Genomic DNA, 25222 nt, shown 5'->3' on the forward strand with positions numbered 1-25222 from the left:
TAAGATATTTGTACCGTGCATGTGGTATAAGTTTTTTATACATAAAAATTTTGGCATTAACATTTCCCATGTTTCATTCTGTCACAATACTCTCTCACTCCCTCTCCATCAGAGGCGGCTCTACATTCACCTTTCCATGGTCACATGAACACTCAAACAAATTTTTTTTGCTTAGAATACATGTAAAAATTATGGGCTAACCTCTTTTTGAACACCCAATTCAAATATCAATGAACACCCAATATTAAAAATTATAGTCTTGAACACCTAACCCAAAAATAATTGAAGACCTAACTCAAGCAATTGAACACTCAATCACAACCCAATTACATTCCATCAATCCAAAAAAATCATAGTTGAACACCTAACACGTTATCTCAAAAATAAAATTCACAATCCTAATTGAAAAAAAGAAAGAGAAAAAGAAGAATCAAGTGGTTTAAATATTATGCATGTGTTCTCTCTCCCTCTCTATTGTCAATGGTCTTAATGTGTTAATTTTGCATTCGTAGCAATAACTACTTTATTATTATTTTTTATCTAGTTAGCTTATAGAATTAAAGACAAAGCTTTAAAAAATTCAATAACATACATTCCCCATTAGCTTGAATAATATTCCTTCGAATTTAAGATTAAGATAGAAAATCTCATCATGGCATCCTAATGAACAATATATTTTTGAAAAAGGTCGGCCTCAACATACTCTCTAAAATTTCATTCAAAATGGTTTTAGTAGATTAATACACCGATTAAATGTTAGCAAAAAATATTTTAACTCGTCCAAAATAACTCTAAATTTTAAATCCCTCCATTCTCGAAACACTATTGACTACAAAATACAACAACTTAAAAAATAAAAATTGATTTTTTGTTAAAAAAATATGGTACATATTATAAGTTCTCAGTTTGCCTCCTAGTTAATTTTCTTAAAATAACAGTCATGTTTTTTGGTCTGCACTATTTATATTAATACATGAGGTTTTGCACGTATATTATTGGTTGATAAATCAGCTAGTAGAGTTAAGGTAATTTTTGAATACCCTATCACAAATTTCTGGAGCCGCCACTGCTCTCCATTGTCATTTCAGTGGGTTCTAAATTAATAAGCAAAGGTCCATTAATTTATGATGGAGGCAAACATTTTATTCCGAGAGTACGTAAATGGAAACACAAGTATACGGAAAAAGATAATTATATATTAAAATAAATAGTTGCACATTTGGAAAAAAACAAACTGAGTCCCGTGTTTCATACAGTTACCTACTTTAAAACAAATTTGCCGCCTCACCATAGGTGCTTGAAGATTTAGCTGACGTTTCTCTCCCACGGTACAACGGTTGAACCATTGATAGTCACATGCACCGTGGTTGAAAAACCAATCCATGTTTACCAGAAAAAAAACTGATGAGAAAATTGGTGGGAATATCAATTCGGACAATTGATAGGAAACCAGACCATGTGATGTGGTTGCTGCCATAGACCAGCTTCTCATCAAATTGTGTCTGGGCTTACAAAGCCCAAGGCCGAGCAAACCCAAGCCCATCAAGCAAATCCCAATCAAACTAAACAACAGGTTCATTAATTACTTGGAGATTTTGGCCGAAAGCCCAAATCAAAACTTAACTAACCTACACCAGACCACAGACCTTTGACCACAGGGCAGGTCCACGAATCCTGATTCCCGGCCTCATCCAGTTGTTCAGTGACGGCGAACGAGCCCCGTCCTTTAAATAAACTTGCAATTCCTATAATGAGACAATTCTCATTCATCTATAAAATAAATGTTTTGTTCATGTCTAGACTCGCCAAAATGTCCGAACAATTCTTCCATTTTTCCCAACACATTTTACAACGTCCACAGATTCTCATGGTATTCTTCTGTTTTCTGCATAAAACGGATGTATAGGACTAATAAAGTAAGACCATATCAAATTGGAAACATGATTGTGACTTGTTTGTTACTGTAGGATATACTCCAACACGTGCAAGACAGCAGAAAGATCTTACCCTCGTCAACTCCGAAGGGTTGGCAAAATGGTCTTGGCCTAAAACTTCGGTGTTTGTTCCATCGTAAGGTTTTAGGTTCGATTCTTCTTGTCAACAACTGTTGAGGCCACCTCACCTTCACACGTAAGCATGTGAAACGACTATGGAATGGACAGTAGGAATTAGTCTGAGGTGCTCGCAATCTGACTCGGGACACCCTGCATTACAAAAACCAAAAATAAAAATAAAAATAATAAAAAATTACCCTTGTCATGTTTACCCTCGGGGTTTCAGCAATCACTACTAGGGGTCTCTTTGCAATTATGAAAAACCAAAATTGAATCACACAAAACCCCTTTAGGGGACTCTTTCCAATTATGCAGAACCAAAATTGAATCACAGAAAACCCCTTAAATTTCAGAAACATAACGGATAAAGCAGCCTTGTTGATTTGATATGCTAGACACACGTTCGTATGTGGCTGTGTGACATGAAAGTCCCCATGTAAACACCAGATTTTTGTCTCATTATTTGTGTGGCATGATTTATAGGACAAAAAAATCTGGTAAATTTTTAGGAAAATATCAAATTTATCCAACTTCTGTGGCAATGAACTTTTTGCTGAAGTTGCACTCCTCTGAGGCTACATGAGAAAATCATTTTGAATTGCAAAAAGTATTTTCTGAAAATTGCGAAAAAGTCTAAGGAATGGAGTCAAGTGTCAATTTTAGGGTAACTGAGGTTAATAATTTACCAAGAAAAAGGTGAATATTTTTTAGCAAAGAGAGTATATATATAGGTATATGTATGTCTTTACATTTCCTATTCTCCCAACTCCAATATATCATCCATTCGGTACGTTTTGGTATTTTTTGTGCGGATTATTTGAGAATAGCAAAAATTAATTTTTTTTCAAAATTATGAAAAATTTAGTTTTTACCCAACTCTAATAGATCCTTTTGGTAATTGGCGGCAAGGTATATTTTCATATTTTTTTGCACGGATTATTTGAGAATAGCAAAAATTAATTTGTACAAAGTTATGAAAAAGGTATTTTTCACAGCATTACGTTTCTTGCCACAACCCCTGTTCACACTAGTGATTAACTTTTTTTTTTTTGGTAAATCACTAGTGATTAACTTATGCACCACAACTTTTGGATTTTGTCCTTATTCAAAAAAAATTGTGTTTATTAGATTTATGCTAAATTTTTATGTGATATGGGTTTGTCTCAACGAGAGAAACCGAAAAAGTAAAAGATTTTGACTTTTACACAAGTATTTTGGAAAATATCCAAGAAAAAAAAAAAAAAACCAAAAACTAACTTTTTGAGTTTTTCTTTTGGTATTTCACAACATACTTGTGTAAAAGTCAAAAAGTTTTACTTCTTCGATGTCTCTCATCGAGACGAACATATATCACATAAAAGTTTACCATAAAACTTACAAACGCAAAATCAAGAAATTATGTTGCATAAGTTAATCGCTAGTGTAAATACATCATAGCAATTTGTTCATATGAAAGTTTCAGCGTGGTGTTAAAGCATCTAATTCCAAACCAATTGAAAAAAGTGGAAAGGCCGCCTAAGCTCATATACTAGTTTGGCAAGAGATAATTAACCAATGTGGGACAAACTCCAACACTCCCCCGTAAGTGCGACCCCAGACTCGCATGTGGAGAGATAAACAAATGATCCATAATACTTGGATTACAACAAACAACGGTGCACTTATGGCACAAATAAGATAGAACAAATTCTCTAAAACCTTAGCCCATGTTAAAGTATCCAACTCTAAACCAATTGGTAAGAAGTGGAGAAGCCGCCTAGGCTCATATACTAGTTTAGGGGAGAAAATTAACCAATGTATGACAAACTCCAACACTCCCCCGCACGTGTGACCCCCCGACTCGCACGTGAAGAGGTAAACAAACTCCAACACGTGGCCTACCAAGATTTGCACTGGAGGGTGCCCAATAAGTTTTTGCATTAGGTGATATATTATAAAGCTACTAAAAATCATAGTATTAACGCATGCCCGTGTCTGAAGGCACAGCTCGAACAATCAGCATACGCAAATGAGCTCACATACAATATCTCAACCCATGTTCCACGGTTCCAACTATTTAGAAAGCTAATAAACTGTTCATCCAAAAAAATTTAAAAATTAAATGCACGACTCAACGTATTCTAAATCAATCTATATGAACAACCCTTCTCAACTTTTGTCCACCACAACCAAACCCAGTTTCTCCCTATATTCATTCTTTAGAGTAAGTTTACACAGGATCTAGATAGAGAGATTTTGAATTGCCGATTTACCACAACCAATGTAACTAAAGCTATCTAATATTAGTGATGATTGCATTGAATAATTATTCACAAATAAATAATAACAACTACAGAGAAAAGCGGGATATGTAATCCAATAGGATTTCAGATTTCTAACCAAATTTTATGTGGTAGCAACATCCACTGATCGAGCAAATTATTCATGTTGCACCCATGTACAAACGAACAGTGAAACGGAAAAGAAAAATTGAACAAAGAAAGAAAGAAAAAAAGAGGAATCCAAATGAAACGGGAATGATCGTTAGTTCACGTAAGGATTCATAGAATCACATATATCAGTTTGCACGCACGTTCCTAATTATGTGGCTGCAGGCCCTAAACCAACTGGTAGTCACTAAAGATATTACCATCCAAGGGGATTCTTTAGTTATTGAATTTCTTTCGCAGTATTCTTGGTGTAAATGAATTGCTAAGATTATGAGTTCAAATGACATGCTAACATCAAGCAAGGGATAGGCAAATGCAAATAAAGACCGGACTCAAGTATAATATATCAATTCCTGCCTAACGAATTCAACTATGCAAAAAACAATAACCCAAGCATATCATAGAAATTGCCCGTGCCTAAAGGCACGACGCCACATTTGTTTCTGGGAAGCTATTCTTGTAATTAATTTATGAGTATAGGGCTTGTTTGATAATTTAAATTCAGCACTTAAAACTGAATCAAATAAATAATAAGTGATTCAGTGGGTTTGATAACGACATTATACATTGCTTAACAAATTAAGTGCTACTTATGAAAAGTTGAAAAAAATTAAGTAGCTTTGAGCTACTTAATTCTAGTTGAATTCTTGTGTACTTATATTTAATTACCATACCACCATCACAACCACTCTCACCACCACCACCACTCCTACAACCACTCCACCACCACCACCACCACTCCCCTATCACTCCATTGCCGCCACCACCATTACCACACTGCCACCACCACTACCACACCGTCGCCATCGCCGCCACCATAATGCCACCATTGCACAACTATCACTCCACCGACATCACTCATTGTCACCATTACACCATCACTCCACCGCCACCACCACCATTACACCATCGCCGCCGCCGCCACTTCATCACCACCAACACACCACCGCCACCACCACAATCACCATTCCACCATTATTATAAGTATATTGTGACCATTAGTAAATTAAGAGAGAATCGGAACTAAAATAAATTTATCATTTTTTTAATTCAGTACTTAATATGTTTACCAAACAGCCTTTCAGCTTAAAAAATTTAGCATTCAGCATTCAATTTCAGTTTTCAGTTTTATCAAACAGGCCCATAGTCTAGTACTTAACTACCGGAAACAATTTAAAGCCATCTAATTCATGAGTATAGTACTTAAGCTAGGAAAGGATTCAACTTAGCACATTGATCACAGTTGGCGCATCACGCTTTTGTACATGAATCAACCAACCTAAGATAGTTTCAATTCACAATTGACGAAAGATGAATGACTAACATGAAAAATCTACAAATTTTAATATAGAGAAAACTTTTGAGCTCCCAGGCTTCTCTATCCCAATCCTACGAAAAGTCATAACTGTGTATTTTCTATTCCTTTGCTTGCCCTCTGCTTTTCCAGAGTTATTGCTTCAATAAGTGAATTTAAAAAAGAAAAAGAAAATCAAGCAACTAACAATCAGTTGATTAATGCAAACTTTAAGCATTTGAAGAGGGGAAAAATATCAAATGTAATCAATTATCCAACAATCAACTAAACCAATACATGGATGACAACCCAGTTCAAATGATGACACCGATGGTGATATTTTTGGTGGAACAAAACCTAGTTCAGATCCCTCTTCCAAACTAATCAAATGAGAAAAGATATGCACAAAAACTAATCAGACTAAGCTTCCAAACTAATTAGGTGAGGAAAGATATACACAAAAACTAATCATGCCTTAATGTTAGAGATATGCTGCTCATGAAATGAACCGAATGACTTACCTATACTATACCCCAAAGTGCATTCTCACCGCCACTGTGTTAGAGATGCTGAAGTCCGAAAAAGGGATTATTAGAGACAGGACCACACCAAATTCGTTCAAACCGTTCAGCACAGTATTTTTCGATTTACTTAATCAAACTATCACAAACCCAAATGCCTATTTTTGGGAGATCCACTGACCGTTTGAACTTTCTTGAAAACACATTTAGAAAGCCATGAATGGAAATCAAGACCAAAAAAAGAATGGTATAGGCTAGAAAAGGGAGAAAAAATTATGTCCGTTCAAAGCACGGTATTGTAAAGAAAAATAAACTCACCTCAAACTGTAGTGTTTCATAGCAGAGGTAGGGAATGAACGTAGGATTCCAGAGGTAGGAAATGTAGGATTTTTTTGCTACTTAAAAAAAAATTAACGTGTTCTGAAGGGGGGGCGCTAATTATAGCATTAGGTTTATACATTACCATAATTAGTCTCAAATTTCCAGATTATTAGTCACAAATTTCCGTGACTACCATGATTGATTAGGATAACTCCTAATAGGATTCAAATTCTAGGTCACAAATTACCATGATTGATTAAGATAACTCCTAATAGGATTCAAATTTCGGTAATATTAGATTACCATGATTGATTAGGATATTTTAATTCATTAGTTATAGGATTAGAATATTTGAAATTTGAAATTAGTGACTAATAAAAGAAAGACATTTAAATTAGTGACTAATTTTCAAGGATTTCCCATCCAACGATTGAAAAATATGTATCAATTCAACGGTAAAAAATATGTACTGCTCTTCCATATTATATAGATATTATATAGATATATATATATATAGATTACGAAAGGGAATTGATTTTCACACCCCTTTTTAAATATCCATACTTTCTTTTTCATCTTTTAGTAAAAAAAAATGCATATATTTTCAACACTAAAATCCAAAAAATGAAGTGTAAATATTAAATAAAATAAAAAGAGTGTGAAAATCAATTTCTTTACTTTATGCGTAGACGAAATCTTACAAAACTTAGACCCCGTTAACCCTAAAGTTTTGATTCAGTGTTGTTTTTTTGATAATTTTTTATTTTTCGTAATTTGTTATTCAGTTTTTCTCCGTAATTCTTGGTATTAATGAATTCCAAATAATTTTTTTCCCTGGTCATGAATTCCAAAAGGAAGGGATTTTGTCACTTTATTTTTTCTCTGACAGCATTTTCATTCTCTAACAAAATAAATCACTTAACGGAGACACAAAAGACGAATGCCATGAAAAATGGAGCGACAAAATCACTCTTTATTCCAAAAAAAAAAAACAACCACCAACGCGTAAAAGCCACCTAATTCCTTCCTAGAAACCCTATCAAGTCCAACACATACATACTTGTGGCTTCTCTCACCAACAAAGGGTCAGGAGCAAATTAAAGAGGAAACCGTTCTGGTTGGTGTTTGGGGTAGAGAGAGAGAGAGAGAGAGAGAGAGAGAGAGAGAGAAAGCAAAGCAAGAACTCCCCAACCTATTTCTGGTTTCCCTTACCTACCCCCACCTGGTAATCTCCGCCCACCTTCGTTTATTCCTCTTTATACCAATTAGATTAGATTCCTATACCCTTTATTCCCAATTCACATTATTTGCAGGTTTGCATCTTTCCAAAATCGCCTAAGATTCGATTTCTAGCCCCATCGATTAACCCCCAATCGCTATATTATCGATTTTTGCCTACCCATTAGCCTAAAAATCAGATCTTTACAGCTTAAAACCTCAAATTACACCATCTATAAACAAAGTTTTTTTGTGGGTTAAGTACAAAACTGCTTTACCATCGATTTTGCCTACCCATTAGCCTGAAAATCAGATCTTCACAGCTTAAAACCTCAAATCGTACCATCTATAAACACAGTTTTTTTGTGGGTTCATCACAAAACTTGGAGGTGTAAAGTTAGATTTTGAGTTTGGTATTAGATGGGTAGAAGAAGATTTCAAGGGAGTGAAGATAATGGAGGTTTGTTGTTCTCAAATTCTGGAATTGGGTTTCTATGGAGCCCTCAAGATGAAGGGTATCACCCAGGGGGCTTATTTGCAAGTGTTGGGCAGATGGGAATGGGATTTGGGGTAACCCCAAATTCTTCTAATACAAGTGAGACTACCCTAAAGCTTCCTTATTTGGGTTTGTACTCTAAGTATATGTTGCCTCAGCCTGGTTTTCAGCTTATTGGGACGCCAGAAGTGGTGGGAGGTGAGGTAAAGGAGATAGAGGACGAGGGGCTTTTGAAGAAGAAGAAGAAAAAGGGTGGCCTTAGATTGAAAATCAAGATTGGGAATCCATCCCTGAGGAGGTTGATCAGTGGGGCAATCGCGGGTGCAGTATCAAGGACATCGGTTGCTCCGTTGGAGACGATAAGGACGCATTTGATGGTTGGGAGTTGTGGACACTCGTCGACGGAAGTGTTTCAGGATATCATGAAGAATGAAGGATGGACGGGGTTGTTTAGGGGTAATTTGGTGAATGTCATCCGTGTTGCGCCGAGCAAGGCAATAGAGGTATGGGACATGGATACATCATTTTTACATGGATCTATGATGTGTGCAATTTATATCTTTGTGCCTTGGTAAATTTTTGTGTAGGTCTCAAAGGAAAAAAATTTATAATTTAGTGTTGGTAGCTGTTTCCTTAGGTGTTTGGTTGATTGTTTACCTCACGCATGACTTTTCTGGTCCAGTTGACACTTGATCGCTTTTTGTGTGTGGGATACATTCGGTGTTCTAAAAAAAGGAATCAATTCGCTGGCACAGCCTCTCCGACTAGATCCGATTAATTGCCGATTACTAGGCCTCGAAGCTTGAAGGTGGCCGACTGCCCGACTAGCGCCTAGCGACTTTTAGTACATTGGATACATTGGGTTTCGTTTCATGATCATAGTAAAGGGGCAACAATAGACTCTTGCCTGAATGTTTATCTCAAGCTTATTGCTTTCTAAGTGTTTCCTGCCCTTTGTATCTGTTTACTTTCCCTTTCACACATGGCTAAGAACTTGATCTTAAAGGATACATGACGTGATTGTTGTTTGTGTAATGTTCCTTTTCTCTAATGGAAGTCACATCCAACCTTCGTAGTTTGTTGTCCACCAAATTCAACTTCTTGTGGCCATCTTGGCTAGTTTGGAACGGAATTATGTTTTTTGTTTGTATTAGTTCGTCACTTTTATTGACCCCAAACTAAAAGAACAACACTCCAAGGAAATGGCCCTGGTAGTGGTTAGACATCAGGACTACAGAATGCGCGTGCCAATTTTAATGTTTAGAGAATAGCTGTTTGCTTTTAAAAACTCTGTTCATTATCAGAGCCCCTACAGAATCGATATATAATTTGCTACCGTACATCTCTCTGAAGTGTGAATTAAAGGTTTCCGTCCCCTGATATGCTTTTATTTGGTTGCTTTCTGCTAAAATTGAGTTAATTATGTTTGTTAACTTGTTGTCTCTTTCTCTTGTGCTGAATATATAGCAGTACTTATCCATTGACTACTTGTGTGTGATCAACAGACGGATTGAGCAATTTTACGATGCATTTTCTTGGTACTTGACTACTTGTTGATTGGGAACAACACCTTTCAAAATTTTCCGGAACAAATTCACAAAACCATATACCAGTATTAGAGGATGGCAAAACAACCATTATGTGTTTTCAATTAAGTTGAAACACCTTCACAAACTTCCTGTCATCATACGGTTCTCTCTCTCTCTCTCTCTCTCTCTCTCTCTCTCTCTCTCTCTCTCACACACACACACACACATGATGCCTTGTCTCTGAACCAATTGTAGCTACTGACTTATACAGTCAGTTGTAGTTAGCATGGGAGACTTATAAGTGAACCCTCTCCAAGCTTGTCCCAACTTTCGTGTGCTCTTGATGAGTCTCTTTTGCCATTGCATCTGTTACTCTGCATGTATTTGTGCTTACCATTTCTCCTTTGGCTGCCATTTGATGCATTTTAAGCTCCATTAGCCTTTGCGACTTAAACTATATATCATGCCATTTTCACCTTTCTTGTTTGCCAGCAAATCAACTGGCTAGTTACAGTTTTGTGCAAGAGTAAGATAAGTGGTTGCGTCAAGTGAATTATTTGAGTGTTCTAAAAGTCGCTAGGTGCTAGTCAGGCAGAAGAGGGGCACCTACAGGCTGACAAGTCGGGGCCTAGGCCGATTTTTATCTAGGCATTGGACCCCCACCTAGACCTATTGTTAAAACAGAATTTATTTGTGTTTCAGATTTAAATCTTACCTGTCTTTTATCTGGAATTGGATATAGTTAGGTGCTAAACAGGGTGAAGGATGTTGTCTTGTTTTTTCGTAGGATCAGCAGCTGTAAAGTGCTTCTTCTTCTATTCACGGTGTTATACTGACAAGGAGGGGCTCATTTTTCCTGAGAATTTGAACAAGAACCTTGCCTTCTCTCTATTTGACTCTCTTCTCTGTTTGCAACCACTTTGCAGTTATTTGCGTATGACACAGTTAAGAAGCAGTTGACGCCTAAACCTGGAGAGCAGCCGAAACTACCAATACCTGCATCTCCAATAGCCGGTGCTATCGCTGGGATCAGCTCTACCTTATGCATGTACCCTCTTGAGTTGCTCAAGACTCGACTAACCGTCCAGGTTCTTTAACATTTACCTTCTTTTCTTTTCTTCTTTTAATTTTAGAACAAGTGTCTCCCATTAATGAGGATCTCAGCTCAATAACCTTGATGTTGTCATTTCAAACCTGTGGGCAGACGCTCATTGCAAGTAATATCAAAACTTAGGTAAATGCCCAGACCTCCGTGTACTTCTATGGGGACCACTGGTTCAGTGCTTAAAACTTTGTCTACTACAGTTAGTCACCATTTTTGGTACAAAACTTTTTGCATTTGCCCCAAAGGGCTAGGTTTGTACCCAACTTACCCTCCTGGACCCCATTGATGGGAACAATGCTAGACGTTCTCTCTTTCTTACAAAGCTGTTCTATTATCATCACTTACCAATATCACCAAAATCTGCAGAGAGGTGCATACAAAAACCTCCTCGATGCTTTTGTGAAAATCGTCCAAGAGGAAGGGCCCGCAGAGCTATACAGAGGCCTCACCCCAAGTCTTATTGGAGTCATCCCGTATGCTGCCACCAACTACTTTGCTTACGACACGTTACGGAAAGCTTACAGGAAAGTTTTCAAGAAGGACGACATCGGAAACATTGCAACTCTCTTAATAGGATCGGCAGCTGGGGCAATTTCGAGCTCCGCAACTTTCCCGCTCGAGGTGGCACGGAAGCACATGCAAGCTGGGGCCCTCAATGGTCGACAATACAAGAACATGCTGCATGCCCTCGTGAGCATTCTTGAACATGAGGGGCTTCCTGGTATGTACAGAGGGTTGGGACCTAGCTGCATCAAAATTATTCCTGCTGCTGGCATTTCTTTCATGTGCTACGAGGCGTGCAAGAAGATACTTGTTGAGGATGAAGATTATGTCTGAAACCCATTTCAAAAGGGTGGATATGGGAGTTTTTATTTGTACTCATCGCTTCTTCCTCCTTCGGTTATTTAGGGCTGTTTCATTTTGTGAGCAAGTTTTTGGAACTCAGAAGTAGCGTTTGGAACTTGAGATGTTGTCGGCATACTTTTCTTTCTTGGTTTAAAAGATAAACCAGTTGGTTGGTCTGTTTTGATTTATTATTGTAGCTGCGTAGGAATGTGAGAATGAATTTGGGAGTTTGGCAGACTATGAATTCAAATCTGCTATGTTATTCATATTTAGCACCTTGACATTGCTCCAAGAAGGGTGGAATCAGTTAGGTTGGAAATTTGGAATAAAATCCCTCTATCCTCTCAGTTTCCTTGTGTTTGAAATGCAGTCAAGAACCACCAGCTAGCACTAGTGGCAGGTTCTTGTTCCCCTCCGTGGAGGCAAGTGTTCGAGTCCCATAAGAGGCGGGATTTGGGGATAGCCTCTGAGCCTCCGTTGACTAACATCCCACCGATCCCCGCTAACTATTTAATATTGAGAAAAAAAATGCAGTTATTTTCTTTCCAGTTATTGTGATCATCTTGTCAACCCCCAGTTGCATGTAATATGACATTCGCAGTAATAAATGACACAAAAGCACATAAACTAATACAGACACCTAAGTATAAAAAAAATATAAAAAAATAAACGCAATGAACTGTTTTCCCATGTTTACGGTCCAAACTCCAGTGGTTTTACCATTTTTTCACCTCGCAGCAACAAAATACTTGGACAACACAATCGTTGTGGTTTGAAGTTCTCTGGATATGTATTGAGTTCCCGGAGAAGTGCACTAGTTATCGTTATTTCCACCCAACAAGCGGCAAAACAGTCTAGTCAAATTCACTTCATAATGCATATTTTGGACCTACGATCAGTAAGCTTAGCAATTTGGTAAAAAAAATCAAATAACCAATTTGAATACAAGTAGAAGATGGTGCTTGTTTCTACATTCCAAGGAAATAGCACTCGATAGCTACCAAAACTCATTCTGAACAAAAGACCATAGACAACTATCATAGAAGGAATCAACTGGTCTAAGTGCTTTTGCCCACACGACTGACTCGCTAAAACAAAGCGCAGAAGATAAACCATTGGAGGAGCCTCTCATTCAATTCTGCTCTTCACCTTCTCCAAGTTCCCTCTCCTCCCTAGCAGCTGCCATCAACTCATCAAACTTCTCAGTCTTCCCCAGTAATATCTCAATCTGTGATCGAATGAAATGAAATTAAAATTGAAGGTTAGTAGCCACTATAAAATTAGCTTAAAGAACAAGAACAATGCCAAAAAATGGGCAAATGGAGTAAAAAATTAAAAATCCGGAGAGACCAAAGGTATAAATGCATAAAGGTTACTGTCTCATTTTTCATGTAAACCATGCTGCATATATGAGCAAAATCATAAAAATCCATTTCAATCCCAACTCACCTTAGCTTTCTGAACAGGCCGTCCTCGTAATTCATCCTTCATATCGACAGTAGATGTCATAATCTCTGCAGGGTGTCAACCATTCAGTTTTGCAAGAACCAAGAGTTTGACAATTTGATAAATAACATACATTCATTTCCTATAAACAACAATATTAAGATTCTTACTCTTCTCAACAGCCAATCCATTATTTTTAAGAATTTCTGCAATGGAGACCACTGTGGAGATAGCTGCACAGATAAACGTTAAAATTGTCTGTTATTGGCAATGATATAAAAAATTTGTTGATTACCATAAAGCATCAACAGAGTACGGAGTACAAGGAAATAACAAAACCCACTAATCCAATCGCACCAGCTATAACAATAATATTGTTCAATCGGCAGACTTTGGAAAATTTTACCACAGAAAAGTAGTTCAGTGCATTATTTATATCAGAAGCATAGCATGGCATAGCGGTGACGGCACATATCCAGAAGGGATTATGGATGTACTTATGCAGTAAAAATAATAAGTGCAATTCAACCAGTAATCATGGAAGAAAAGCAGCAAGCAGTAACGTTACCAAGGGAAATACTAAGGAGGATTATACTTTAAAAGTGAACTATTTTAGCACACAGCACTGACACAAATATTCTTCCATTTACTATGACCAAAATACATTTCGTAAACGTGACCACCGCTACGTTGTTTCTAAATTCCCCGTATCCCTATATCTCTCTAAGACTCTAACAGGCATGCTTAGAAACTTCTTTGGTTTCTGACTGCTAGGCACGACAGGTACCAAATAACAAGTACCTAGAAGGCTAGTTTCTTTTGCATACATCAAGTACATACAGAAATCACAACAAACACCACTGCCATGTGCACAGAAGATCAGAGGGAAATTTCAAAATAAATATCTAGTTTTTGATACTATACACCCCTTAAATACAATATACTTGGTTTAAAAGTTAATAAAGAAAAACCTAAAGCAGACGAGCACAATAATATAAAAAATGAAAAAGATCTCCTTGACTACCAGTGCCCAATAGCTCTACGGCCACTCCGAGAACACATGCAGCATCTGATTTCTCGACATAAAGTTGTAAAATTAACTAGTCAAGAATTCAAATGTTTCCAAGTGTCCTTGTCATTCTTTCTTCTTTCGTTATTTTCTTGGAAAGCACAAATTCCTAATACTCCAATAAATGGCTCCTCCACGGAACATTAAAGCAGTTAAGGGGGAAGGTGGACTAACAAAATGTACAAGAGCTCATCCATCGACCTAGATACTAAAATCAATCTGCCCAAATTCTATTAAAAATTTAAAATCTCTGACCACAGGAAACACGTACAAAAACAAGTGACATCATCGAAGAGAAATCTATTCAGAGCATGCGACAGAGCTCCAAAATCATTCACGTAGGTGCTTATTCCTATCAAGTACAACTAATGTAGTGCCGACCAAAAGATGCCAATCATCTCAACACAAGCATCTTAACACAGTCCCGACTCCTAAGCACCATATTCCATCACGAGTTCACGACAAACTCCTCACCACCACCACAAATCAAAAGAATAATTAATGTAGCATGCTAAAATCAATAATCAAGCGGTCTCTTTATAATGAAAACGTCCAAGGTCCACATGGTTGCAACTTGCAACTACACCTTAAGGACGGACGGGCCATAGAATTTTTTCAAACGGTGAGTAAGTACACGGATACAATTACCACACATATACCAAGATGTCTCTTCAACTTTTTAAAGAGTTCTTAGAGAAATGAGCAGCCATGCCTTGAACCTTTTTTTTCCTTTTGAGTATGCTTTTCTGGCAAACATCACAAAGGTACAAAACCAGTATAGAACAGCAGTGTTCTTTGTCCAATTAAACCCGCCTGATGATTAAACCCACTTGTAACTTGGTTAATGGACAAATAGCCCAATTGATTATTATCATCAGGTAGTTTTTTACACAATCCATTATGCAGGTCTTTCCCTAATATATGTGGTTTTCAAGTGTCTAGCATTCTAGGGTTTGATGATGCGAGTCACCCGAATATTGCAGCTCATATTAACTAGCGTTTGGACACAATCGATGCGTGTGAAAGTGATCAGAGACACACTAAAAAATAAATAGAAAATGAGATCTTAGTGTGGAATATATACATGTATCTATATATAGGCGTCAATTTAGAAAAAGAGGGAGTGGTGATTAGATCATATCTGATTGGAAACTGGAAAAGGGAAAAATGGCAAGTTTCATGAGGGACAGCCTAATATGTATTAAGCGTAAATAGAAGTTTATGGGGAACGTGGGTCTAGCGGTTGGGGTGTGAGCAAATAGTAAGAACAAATTTTATTTACGACAACAATGGAAATCGCTTTTGTGACATAGCTTCACAAAAGTGCAGACACCAAAGTGGGTAGTCCCTTTCTATATTAGAATAGATATTCCTCTGCTGTTCCTCACCCATGGTCATAAGGTTTAAGCCAACCTTGTAAATCCTTTGCTCTCGTTCTCCGTTTCACCATAAGAGAACATATAAAGAATACCTCATCGTTCTAGTCCACATACAACGTTACACACACCACTGCAGAGCAGAGATGACAGAACATACCCATGCCCAGCGCAGAAAGTTCCACATCGTTGTGCTGCTGCATATACCTCTGTACAAGCAAATTACAAAAAACTATTAGAACACAAAAATACACTGGTTACGAAAAAAGACAAGTGCTTGAATATAACGCACACGTACAAATCTATTTACTGAAAAAATTCTAGATCCATGAAAGCAAAAAGGGCAGATCAATAAATACATACACAGATAGATACAGAGGGAGATTGGGGAATACCTTGGCGAGATTAACGTAGAAGAACAAGGGTTTTTTGGAGTTGGAGACTTGAATGCGGTTCTTCTTTTGCAAGCCGCTGATGTTCATGTTGTTCACTCCTTCCGTGATGGCTTCCATTGCTGAGGAATTAGCGACCGATTTGGATCAGAAACCCTAACCCTAATTCTCTCTCTCTCTCTCTCTCTCTCTCTCTATATATATATATATATAAGAAATACAAGTATGTAGGAAAAATCAGGAGAGATACAGTATGTATACACATGCAACTGATGTTATCTATATGTAAATTGCATTTTATTGCCACCGAGGTTTCTAATTATTGCAGATTGAACTCACATTCTTAAAATTATTTTAAATTTAATGAATAACTCGAATCATTTGTAATTTAATGAATAACTCGAATCATTTGTGTGGCACCCAAAGTGGACTACAGATTGATCAGTGCACGATCTGTGTTTGATAGGCGATTGTTTTAAAAAATTACACTGATTTTTCTTCCCTAAAGAAGTTTGTCTTTTAAAAAAAAAAAAACTTTTACCTCATCTTCTTTCCTAACAAAGTTTGTCTCCTAGTATTTGCGATGGTTAAAAGTAGGGCTACAAACGAATCGAATTGTTCGTAAGAAGGGCTAGACTTTTGGCTCATTAAGGATTTGGCTCAGTCTGTTTATGAATGAGCCGAGCTCGAACAAAATTTTCGACTCACTTAGTAAACGAGTCGAGATCGAATTAGCCTAAGTTTGACTCGTACGTATGGCCTTGCTTAGACTCATTTAATACCCAAACCGAGCTGGAATTCTAAAACACTAATCGAGCTTGAGCTCCAACTCAAACATTTGGGCTTTTATTTTCAACGTTAATGACACGAGCCAACGTCGTTTTGTTTGCACCCCTGGTTAAAAGCACAAATTGGGGCTAGCAGCAAAGTTCGTATTTTCTAGCCAAAGACTCACCTCCTTTTTCTTCTCCAACAATTTTGACTATTTCATCATTTGTAATTTTGCGTCTTTAGTAAATTTTTAGTAACAAATTATTTATCTATTTTTTCCTTTTTTGACATATAGCATACCTTTATTCAAAAAGTAAAAAAAAAAAAAAAAAAAATTTGTTGAAATGTTGAAAAACTTTACAAAAGACAAAAAAATATACAAGCCTGTGCAACTTTTTTTATCTCAAAACTGACAACAAATCAAGGTGACTTCTGTTTCCAACATTTGGCCGGTTAAAAATGCACCTCAAAAAGTTCTCTTCGCATGTATGAAAACAACTTTTGGCCGGGGTTGAGATTTATCAGAACACTAATTTAAATACCATTTTCAAAGTGAAAGTACTTGGTGATTCAGTAAATCACCCATTCAAATGCTATAAGATGATGAAACAAGAAGTTTCAGAAAGCACACATCAAGCTTCCCATCGATTGAGCCGAATTGATGAGAGAAGCTTCCAACCAATTTCATGCTCATTCTGCTAAAAACAGCTTGGGCAACATCTTCATCAAACTGGTATGATAAAGAGGAAAAAACCATGTAACATTAGGAAGCCCGGAAGAGAGGACAGTGTATCCTTGGTAGATGCCAAGTAAATACCAATCCCGAACGCAGTCCCTCTTTGTGTCTACAAATTAGACACATCTTCAAAAATACCTGCTCAAAAGTATCCACAACCTAGAATGCTTTTGACAAACATGATTTTCACAGAATACCGTTACGCTAGAGACTTCGTAAGACGAGTACCAATGAGACATGCATCTTGCAGTGCATAATACAGGTTAAAAAAGGCCTGCAATGATATTGGCATCCATATTCCAGATTGCTGGAAATAAGGCAAAATACGTAAAGATAACATACAAGATGAAGCTGAGACAAAATAGGCATGTGTATTAGCAAGAGCTTAAAGTACGCAAGTAAGCATCCTCATTACAAACGACAACATCCCATCAAGATGAACAATCTTCCCAGAAGAATCTACCGGCAAAAACTATCAATGTCATTCCACCAAGTCAAAAGGGTAAGCTAAATATGGATCACCTGCTCAACAAAAACATGCTACCACCTTAACTATTTGTTTGTGAACTTAACTTCTTGTTAACTGTTTGGATCCTATTTGTCATCTCTGTTTCCATACTGTCATTAACGTTTTACGATCTCTGCTATAGATTACCTACTATATACCAATACCAGACTAAACAAAAAGGACCATACGAACCATGCACTCATTCCCAACCACTAGCTACGATACCTTCCTGATCAAAGTTGTAACCATGTGAACCAACAGCATTAGAATCAATACCTCCACCAGCATAATAGGCATTGTTGGGAGTAGCATCATAAGGAAAAGCACTAGAAGTGTCTGCAGCATAGGAATCAGCATATTGGGTATAATTGTAATCATCCCCACTGTTGTACTGAGAACTGTTTCTGTAATCGCGGCCGCCAAACTTGCCGCCGCCATATCGACGGCCTCGACTGCTGCTGCCATAGGCGGATGATGACTCAGCATATTGAGTGAGCCATGGTGGCACTTCCTGTTTTGCTTCTACCATGAGTTCAACAAGGGATTTTGCTAAGGGCATATTCTTGTCACTGAAAAATGCTGTTGCCAGACCAGATTTACCGGCGCGGCCAGTCCTTCCGATTCTGTGAACATAGTCATCTATGTCTTTTGGCAAGTCGAAGTTGACAACATGGGCAACATGTGGGATGTCCAATCCTCTTGCAGCAACATCCGTTGCCACCAAAAGTGGGGTGACTCCAGTTTTGAAAGACTTCAAAGCTCGTTCTCTCTCCTACATTTCGTTTTGGAAAATCATTACGCATGCATATGTAGTGTAGATGCCCATGAGATAAAAACACACCCACACCAACACCCACAAATAAAATTTCTTCATGAGCATAGAAAGGATATATTTTGTGCCAATTAAATTTGATTTCACATATGTAACGCAAACCAAGAGTTAATTCGCTGAAAAGTGCAAGCTAAGTTTCTTACTCAAATGAGTTCAAATAAAACTTCCAAATGCTCATGTGCGTCACCATTAGTATCTTATTTCTTAACTCGTTTTACATGGACTTTCCAGAAAAAAATTAGGCCAGTGATGAGGTGCGAAATGTGTATCCAATACTTCCAATCGAACACGTCATTGCTGTATTTATTTATTCAACATTGCGCCAAAGTGCATATTTTGATGCATTATTACTATAACTGAGTACAGCAACTTTTTTTTAAAACGTTTTATCCCAGAAAAAATTAAGACTTTACCCATATAATCCTTTTTTACAATTAGAAGTTCGGGGGTTATGCCACCTAGAAGCAATAACTCCACACCTATACTCAAGTTAATGTAAAATGTATATCTTAGCAACTCAAGATTTATTGCGACAAATCCCATTTGCAATTCAAGCTGCTAAAAGCAATGATCTACAGGTATAACAAAAGGTTTCTAGGGAACTCCAACATTTCATGTCAAGTGCAGAACAATCCCAACCAACTTGGGCTTTAGGATGTAATGACCAACTAGAAATTGTGGCCAATGGCTCCTTTTGCAATCTGATACATAACATATTAAGAATGAAATTCTAAGTCGGGCAATCAAAATGCCCTCTAGAGCACATATAGCTTTACCAGAGGTGGAGATAAAACATCAAACCAAAAGAATTCAGTCATCTACTTCAGCAGGAAGGAAAAACATCAAAAGCACTACCTATCAAAATGAAACTAAGATGGGTTAACTAACCATTTGCACTTTGTCACCATGTATTGCTGTGGCAGGAAAACCATTCATGCACAACCAGTGCTCCAAAGCATCTGCTCCTCTCTTTGTCTCTACAAAAACCAGTGTCAGAGCATGCTGCATCACAAACAACAGAGCCGTGTTAGTTGGAAAGGATAAGAAGATTGATCTTCAGTTATCTGTAAGACAATGGTGAAACCGCAGTCAAACAATTTACTTTTCCATGGGCTCCATTAGCGCTCTGGGCATGAAGAAGACTCATCAAACAATTTCTTTTGTCCATCTCTTGAACATATTCAACTTTTTGAGCAATTAGATCAGTGCTGGATCCAACTCTTCCAACAGCAAGAAATATGTAGTTTGAGAGAAAATCAGAAGCAAGTCTCTGCGAGAAATATACTCCGGGTTATGATCTGTTCAAAATGTTGAGAAAGTGGGGTTTGATAGACAAATGCAGAAAAAGCAGCCATTCAAAAGATAACTTAAGTGGTAGACCTGAGTCACCTGACAAGTAACTGGATAAGCCACAGGCCCCATCCGATGAACATCCAATACGAATTCTGCTAAAGAATTGTCTATTTATGTGAATCATAAAGTTCTACTTGCCATTGATAACTACTATAAATGATGATGTGATATACATAATAAGTGAGAAGAACAAAATTTTATGCCAAAATTTTGCATAAACGTAATGCAACTGGAACAGAGTTTGAAAAAAATGAGTTATATCAAGGAGCTAAGTGAACCAACTTGTATTTCAGTTGGAAAAGTTGCACTGAAAAGCATGGTCTGCCTTGGACCTGGTCGAGGCATCCCCATCTGCTCAACAATCCTCCGAATCTGGGGCTCAAATCCCATATCCAACATTCTATCAGCCTCATCTAAAGCCAAATACTTGATCATTCGAAGAGAAACTCTTTCCCTCTCTATCATATCTACTAAGCGCCCTGGTGTGGCAACTAATATGTCCACACCCTTTTCCAGATTACGGAGCTGAAGAAGCACAGTAGAAAAAGACATCAGCATGAATGTTGCAAGGTAAAAATTAGACAAATTAGAAATCATACGATGGATACTCATGTGCCTAACACCAAATGGATGTAAACAGGGAGAAAGCAATTAAACATTACGAATGACATCAATGAAATAGCAAATTAGCTACGGAAATACCTGACTTGTATAGTTATGTTGGATCAGGAAATAATGAAGTAAACAAGGTCAATCTCCTAGGGGAGGGAATACAATATAACATTACAACCGAATTAAAGAAACAATGCCCCAATATGATATCCAATTAGATAAAATCTCATTAAGCCATATCCATCAGCGAGAAAGGACCAAGTCCGGCAACAAGAACGTCTAAGTTCTAGTTTATGTTCCTCGCAGAGGAAATAAAATCATTGAGGCCCTTTCAACTGTGTAAAACTCTGTAATATAGACGATAAGCATTAATCGTAAACAAATCAACAAAATAAAATATAATAGCAATAAACTTTGCAGGGGTTGACTCATAAAACGTAAACAACCAGTCTACAAAACGGAAATGCGAAACGATGCAACAAAGAACAAGTTCTACAGACCTGCTGGGAGATAGGTGCTCCTCCATAGGCAACCACAATCTTGACACCAGTTTGATAAGAGAACTTCTTCGCCTCCTCATGTATCTACAAACAAACCAATAAAACCCACCATATGTCATTCACTTTTAACCTTGAAAAAAAGACCCACAAACTATAAGTCAGCATTTGTTTTTCTGGAATGAGGTTGGAATAAAAAGAAATTCATTCCATTGTTCCCTTACATGGTTCATTAAAAAATAGTCCCAGATAGCACATCACAAATAGAATCTCCTCATTCCATTCCTTTCGAAAACAATTCCAACAAACCAAACACTACATAACACACTTGACTAGTAGGATCAAAAAACCCTATATATGTTAGTCCACCACTACAAAAGACCCAAAAACTACAGTCAGTGTTTTGTTTCTGTGAATGAAGCTGGAATAGAATGATTACTCCATCATTGCCACAAGTGGCTCATTAAAATATAGTCACTAATTGCAGATCACAAATAGAATCATTCTCCTTCCATTCCTGTGAAAATCATCCCAAACAGAACCAAACACTACATAAGAACTATCCAGTGAGATCAACAAAATTAATTCACCTGGCAAGACAATTCCCTAGTTAGTGACAAAATAGAGTGATTATTCCATCGTTCACAGATTGCACATCCCAAATGGAATCATTCTCCTTCCATTACTGTCAAAAATCATTCCAAAGAAGACAAACACAACATAAGAACCAATAACTAGTGTGACCAACAAAATTCACCTGGCAAGACAAATCCCTAGTTGGTGTCAAAATAATAGCAAGTGGATAATCAAATGATTCAAATAGAATGAAAGAATGCAAACATAACCAATAGAATCATTCTATGCACATAACAAATAACAAGTGGATAATCAGTCAAGGTGTGAGTAAGCTGCCTGACATCTTGAGTTAAGAAAAAAAAAAAAAAAACAAATAGAATCGTTCTCGTCCCATTCAATTAAAAAAAAAAAAACATTCCAAACAACACAAACACTACATAACAACAAATAACTAGCGCGACCAACAAAATTCACCTGGCAAGACAACTCCCGAGTCGGTGACAAAATAAGAGCAAGCGGGTAAGCAACACCACCACCACCCCGACCACCCCACACCGGCACCGACATCGACTTGGGGTTCCTCATAATCCCGCTAATGATGGGAAAACAGAACGCCGCGGTCTTCCCCGACCCCGTCTGAGCACAGGCCATCAAGTCCCTCCCGACCAGCGCTATCGGTATCGCGTGCCGCTGCACGGGCGTCGGCCTCACGTACTTGCACCTCCTTATGTTCTCATTCAAAGCCTTGCCCAAATCTATCTCAGCAAAAGTGTTCACAGCAGGAGGAATATCCGAACCGCTCGTCTCCACGGGTATGTCCTCGTAAGCATCGAAATTAATCCCTTGCCCTACATTACCATCCTCAACCACCTCAAGTTCATCAAATTTTTCGATGAGGTCAAATGGGTTGGCATTTGTTGGCCTGTCGTGGAACTGACGGTTTTGACCCCAACGGCCGCGGCCGTGGCCACGACCTCGGTTTGGAGCGGTGTTCCGGGGACCCGATGAGAAGTCGGTTTGGGATCCAAATGGGGTGGTGTTGTTGCTGTTGGTGGTTCTGAGGTAGGGAGGGATGTAGGTGGAGCGAGTTGGGCGACGGGTTGGCTCGGTGACTGAGTCGTTCCAAGACATTGTTGGTGAAAGCTATGGACGGAAAACCCTAATGCAAAATGAGAGTAAACCAGAACCCAGAATGAAAAAACCCTAATGACAACTGGAAGAGATGGTGAGGAAATGTGGATGTGGGTCTGAATGCAAATGTAGAGAAAGAGGTGTGTGTGTGTATAGGGGTGTGTGTACGGACTAGTGGGGGAGGGGAGGGGTAGGAAGAAGGGTCAGGGAGAGAGAGAGAGAGATCAGAGGGATTCAGGAGATATTTGCTGATTTTGAAAGGATTGAGGTAATAGTGCGGAGGAAGGTGAAGGAGGCGGAGGGTGATGATGATGAGGTACAATTATTTGTGACCATGGCGTGGTAAAGCTGCGAGATCACGAGGGGGAGGCCATTTTCCGAGGAGAGAGAAAAAGTGAGGTTGAGAGAGAGAGAAAGAGAAGGGAAGGTGTAAAGGGGGAGGGGAGAGAGAATCCCGATGGTTTTGGAGGAAGAGGAATGGGTAGACGGGGTTATATATACTGAGGAGGGATGGGTCCACTGGTGGTGTAGTGTGTGACTCCCACGTTCTAGGTAGGAAGGTAGAGCATCTTTAAAATCAAGCAAATTCTAGCCAAAATAGCGCTTCGAGAATACCTTCTTACAAAATAAATACTTATTTCATATTTTTAAATTTAAAAATAATAAATAAAAATAATTTTTTAATTTTTTTACACCGTATTAAATATTTCAATGAGATTTTTCAAATAAGATCCATATTACATATTTTTATATTTCAATAAACTTATCATTTTTAAACTTGAAATTGCCTTCTTAAAAAATAAGTACTTATTTCGCGTTGCGAAACGGGACCTAGGCTCCATTTCAAAACATCTTCTTAAAAAATAAATATTTATTTAAAATTTTAAACTCAAAAATAATATAAATAAAAAATAATTTTTCTATATTTTTTAAACACCGTATTAAAGATCTCAATGAAATCTATCAAATAAGATTCATATTGATAGGAAAATTATTTACATAAGTAGATAATTTTTTAATTTGAAATTATCTTCTTAAAAGATAAGTACTTATTACGCGTTGCGAAACGGGGCCTAGGCTTCATTCCAAAATACATTCTTAAAAAATAAATATTTATTTAAAATTTTAAACTCAAAAATAATATAAATGAAAAATAATTTTTTTATATTTTTTAAACACCGTATTAAAGATCTCAATGAAATCTATCAAATAAGATCCATATTGATAGGAAAATTATTTACGTCAGCACATAATTTTTTAATTTGAAATTATCTTCTTAAAAGATAAGTAATTATTTCGCGTTGCGAAATGGGGCCTAGGCTTCATTCCAAAACACCTTCTTAAAAAATAAATATTTATTTAAAATTTTAAACTCAAAAATAATATAAATAAAAAATAATTTTTCTATATTTTTTAAACACCGTATTAAAGATCTTATATATTAATAAAAAAATTATTTACGTATCTTTCAGAAACGGAGCCTAAGAAAAAGTGCAAATTTTTACTTTTATAGTCATCAAACAAAAAGAGCACACAACTAAAAGCATCCATAAGAGTATCCACATCTCCATCAACAAGTTAACTTTTGGCCTAAAGTAGAGAGCTAAACCCACCAAAAGCCCATTCATCAGCCTCTCCTTTGCTTGCTTTCAAAGTAACATTGCTACAGTTGCTCTTTTTCTTTCACGAGGAACTATTCACTGGTTAAACATTTATTTAATGTTTTCATTTTAAACTTTGTTCAAAAATTGAGCTGCCACACCTCTAAAGATAGGGCCGGCTTGGTACCGGCAAGAAAAGCTTGAATTTTTTTATTGTTGCCGGGCCCATTACTGCTCTTGCAAAGATGATTTGAACCGCAAATAATTCTTAAATATTTTTCTATGGATTCCTGAAAAAAATTTAGTTCAAACTGATATCGATAAGGATTGTTTTAGCATTCGTAGGGCATCCTACGAATTCTAAAGTAGCCTTTACCGTTATGGGATTGAACTATTTTTTTTTCTAGAACCCATAAAATAGCATTTTAAGAATGACTTGCAATTTAAATAATCTTTGTTGAACCCGTAATGGGTCTTGCAAAAATCATCAATTTGTTGCTCATTTGTGG

At 37.3% G+C, this 25222-nt stretch overlaps 3 protein-coding genes across 3 annotated transcripts; 1 reads left to right on the forward strand and 2 right to left on the reverse strand.

Moving 5' to 3' along the window:
- The first annotated feature begins 7767 nt into the window (after positions 1-7767).
- Positions 7768-12160, forward strand: LOC131334770 (adenine nucleotide transporter BT1, chloroplastic/mitochondrial). Its single transcript, XM_058370014.1, has 3 exons — positions 7768-8836; positions 10789-10950; positions 11334-12160. The coding sequence occupies exons 1-3, from the start codon at positions 8258-8260 to the stop codon at positions 11802-11804; spliced, it is 1212 nt and encodes a 403-aa protein (XP_058225997.1). The 5' UTR covers positions 7768-8257; the 3' UTR covers positions 11805-12160.
- Positions 12161-12724: 564 nt separating this feature from the next.
- LOC131334788 (uncharacterized protein At2g34160-like) lies at positions 12725-18547 on the reverse strand. Its single transcript, XM_058370032.1, has 5 exons — positions 16100-18547; positions 15865-15913; positions 13430-13492; positions 13263-13327; positions 12725-13041 (listed from the first exon to the last, which is right to left on the reverse strand). Exons 1-5 carry the CDS (start codon positions 16214-16216, stop codon positions 12946-12948), a joined length of 390 nt encoding a protein of 129 aa, XP_058226015.1. The 5' UTR covers positions 16217-18547; the 3' UTR covers positions 12725-12945.
- LOC131334778 (DEAD-box ATP-dependent RNA helicase 52C-like) lies at positions 17956-23583 on the reverse strand. The gene is made up of 6 exons (XM_058370019.1): positions 22456-23583; positions 21409-21492; positions 20579-20821; positions 20046-20213; positions 19832-19945; positions 17956-18883 (listed from the first exon to the last, which is right to left on the reverse strand). The coding sequence occupies exons 1-6, from the start codon at positions 23110-23112 to the stop codon at positions 18311-18313; spliced, it is 1839 nt and encodes a 612-aa protein (XP_058226002.1). The 5' UTR covers positions 23113-23583; the 3' UTR covers positions 17956-18310.
- Between the last annotated feature and the right edge of the window lie 1639 nt (positions 23584-25222).

Source organism: Rhododendron vialii, chromosome 1a (genome assembly GCF_030253575.1).
Source record: "Rhododendron vialii isolate Sample 1 chromosome 1a, ASM3025357v1".
Classification (NCBI taxonomy): Eukaryota; Viridiplantae; Streptophyta; class Magnoliopsida; order Ericales; family Ericaceae; genus Rhododendron; species Rhododendron vialii.

Excerpts from the sequence above, each read along its gene's own strand:
- LOC131334778 (XM_058370019.1), bottom strand. The coding sequence starts at position 23,112 with ATGTCTTGGAACGACTCAGTCACCGAGCCAACCCGTCGCCCAACTCGC. Across the intron at positions 20,822-21,408 it reads GAGCACCTATCTCCCAGCAG|CTCCGTAATCTGGAAAAGGG; the intron begins GTCTGTAGAACT and ends GTGCTTCTTCAG. Across the intron at positions 20,214-20,578 it reads CTTTTCCAACTGAAATACAA|AGACTTGCTTCTGATTTTCT; the intron begins GTTGGTTCACTT and ends TATTTCTCGCAG.
- LOC131334788 (XM_058370032.1), bottom strand. The coding sequence starts at position 16,216 with ATGGAAGCCATCACGGAAGGAGTGAACAACATGAACATCAGCGGCTTG. Across the intron at positions 15,914-16,099 it reads TCTACGTTAATCTCGCCAAG|AGGTATATGCAGCAGCACAA; the intron begins GTATTCCCCAAT and ends TTGCTTGTACAG. Across the intron at positions 13,042-13,262 it reads GGCCTGTTCAGAAAGCTAAG|ATTGAGATATTACTGGGGAA; the intron begins GTGAGTTGGGAT and ends ATTCGATCACAG.
- LOC131334770 (XM_058370014.1), top strand. The coding sequence starts at position 8,258 with ATGGGTAGAAGAAGATTTCAAGGGAGTGAAGATAATGGAGGTTTGTTG. Across the intron at positions 8,837-10,788 it reads CGCCGAGCAAGGCAATAGAG|TTATTTGCGTATGACACAGT; the intron begins GTATGGGACATG and ends ACCACTTTGCAG. Across the intron at positions 10,951-11,333 it reads AGACTCGACTAACCGTCCAG|AGAGGTGCATACAAAAACCT; the intron begins GTTCTTTAACAT and ends CAAAATCTGCAG.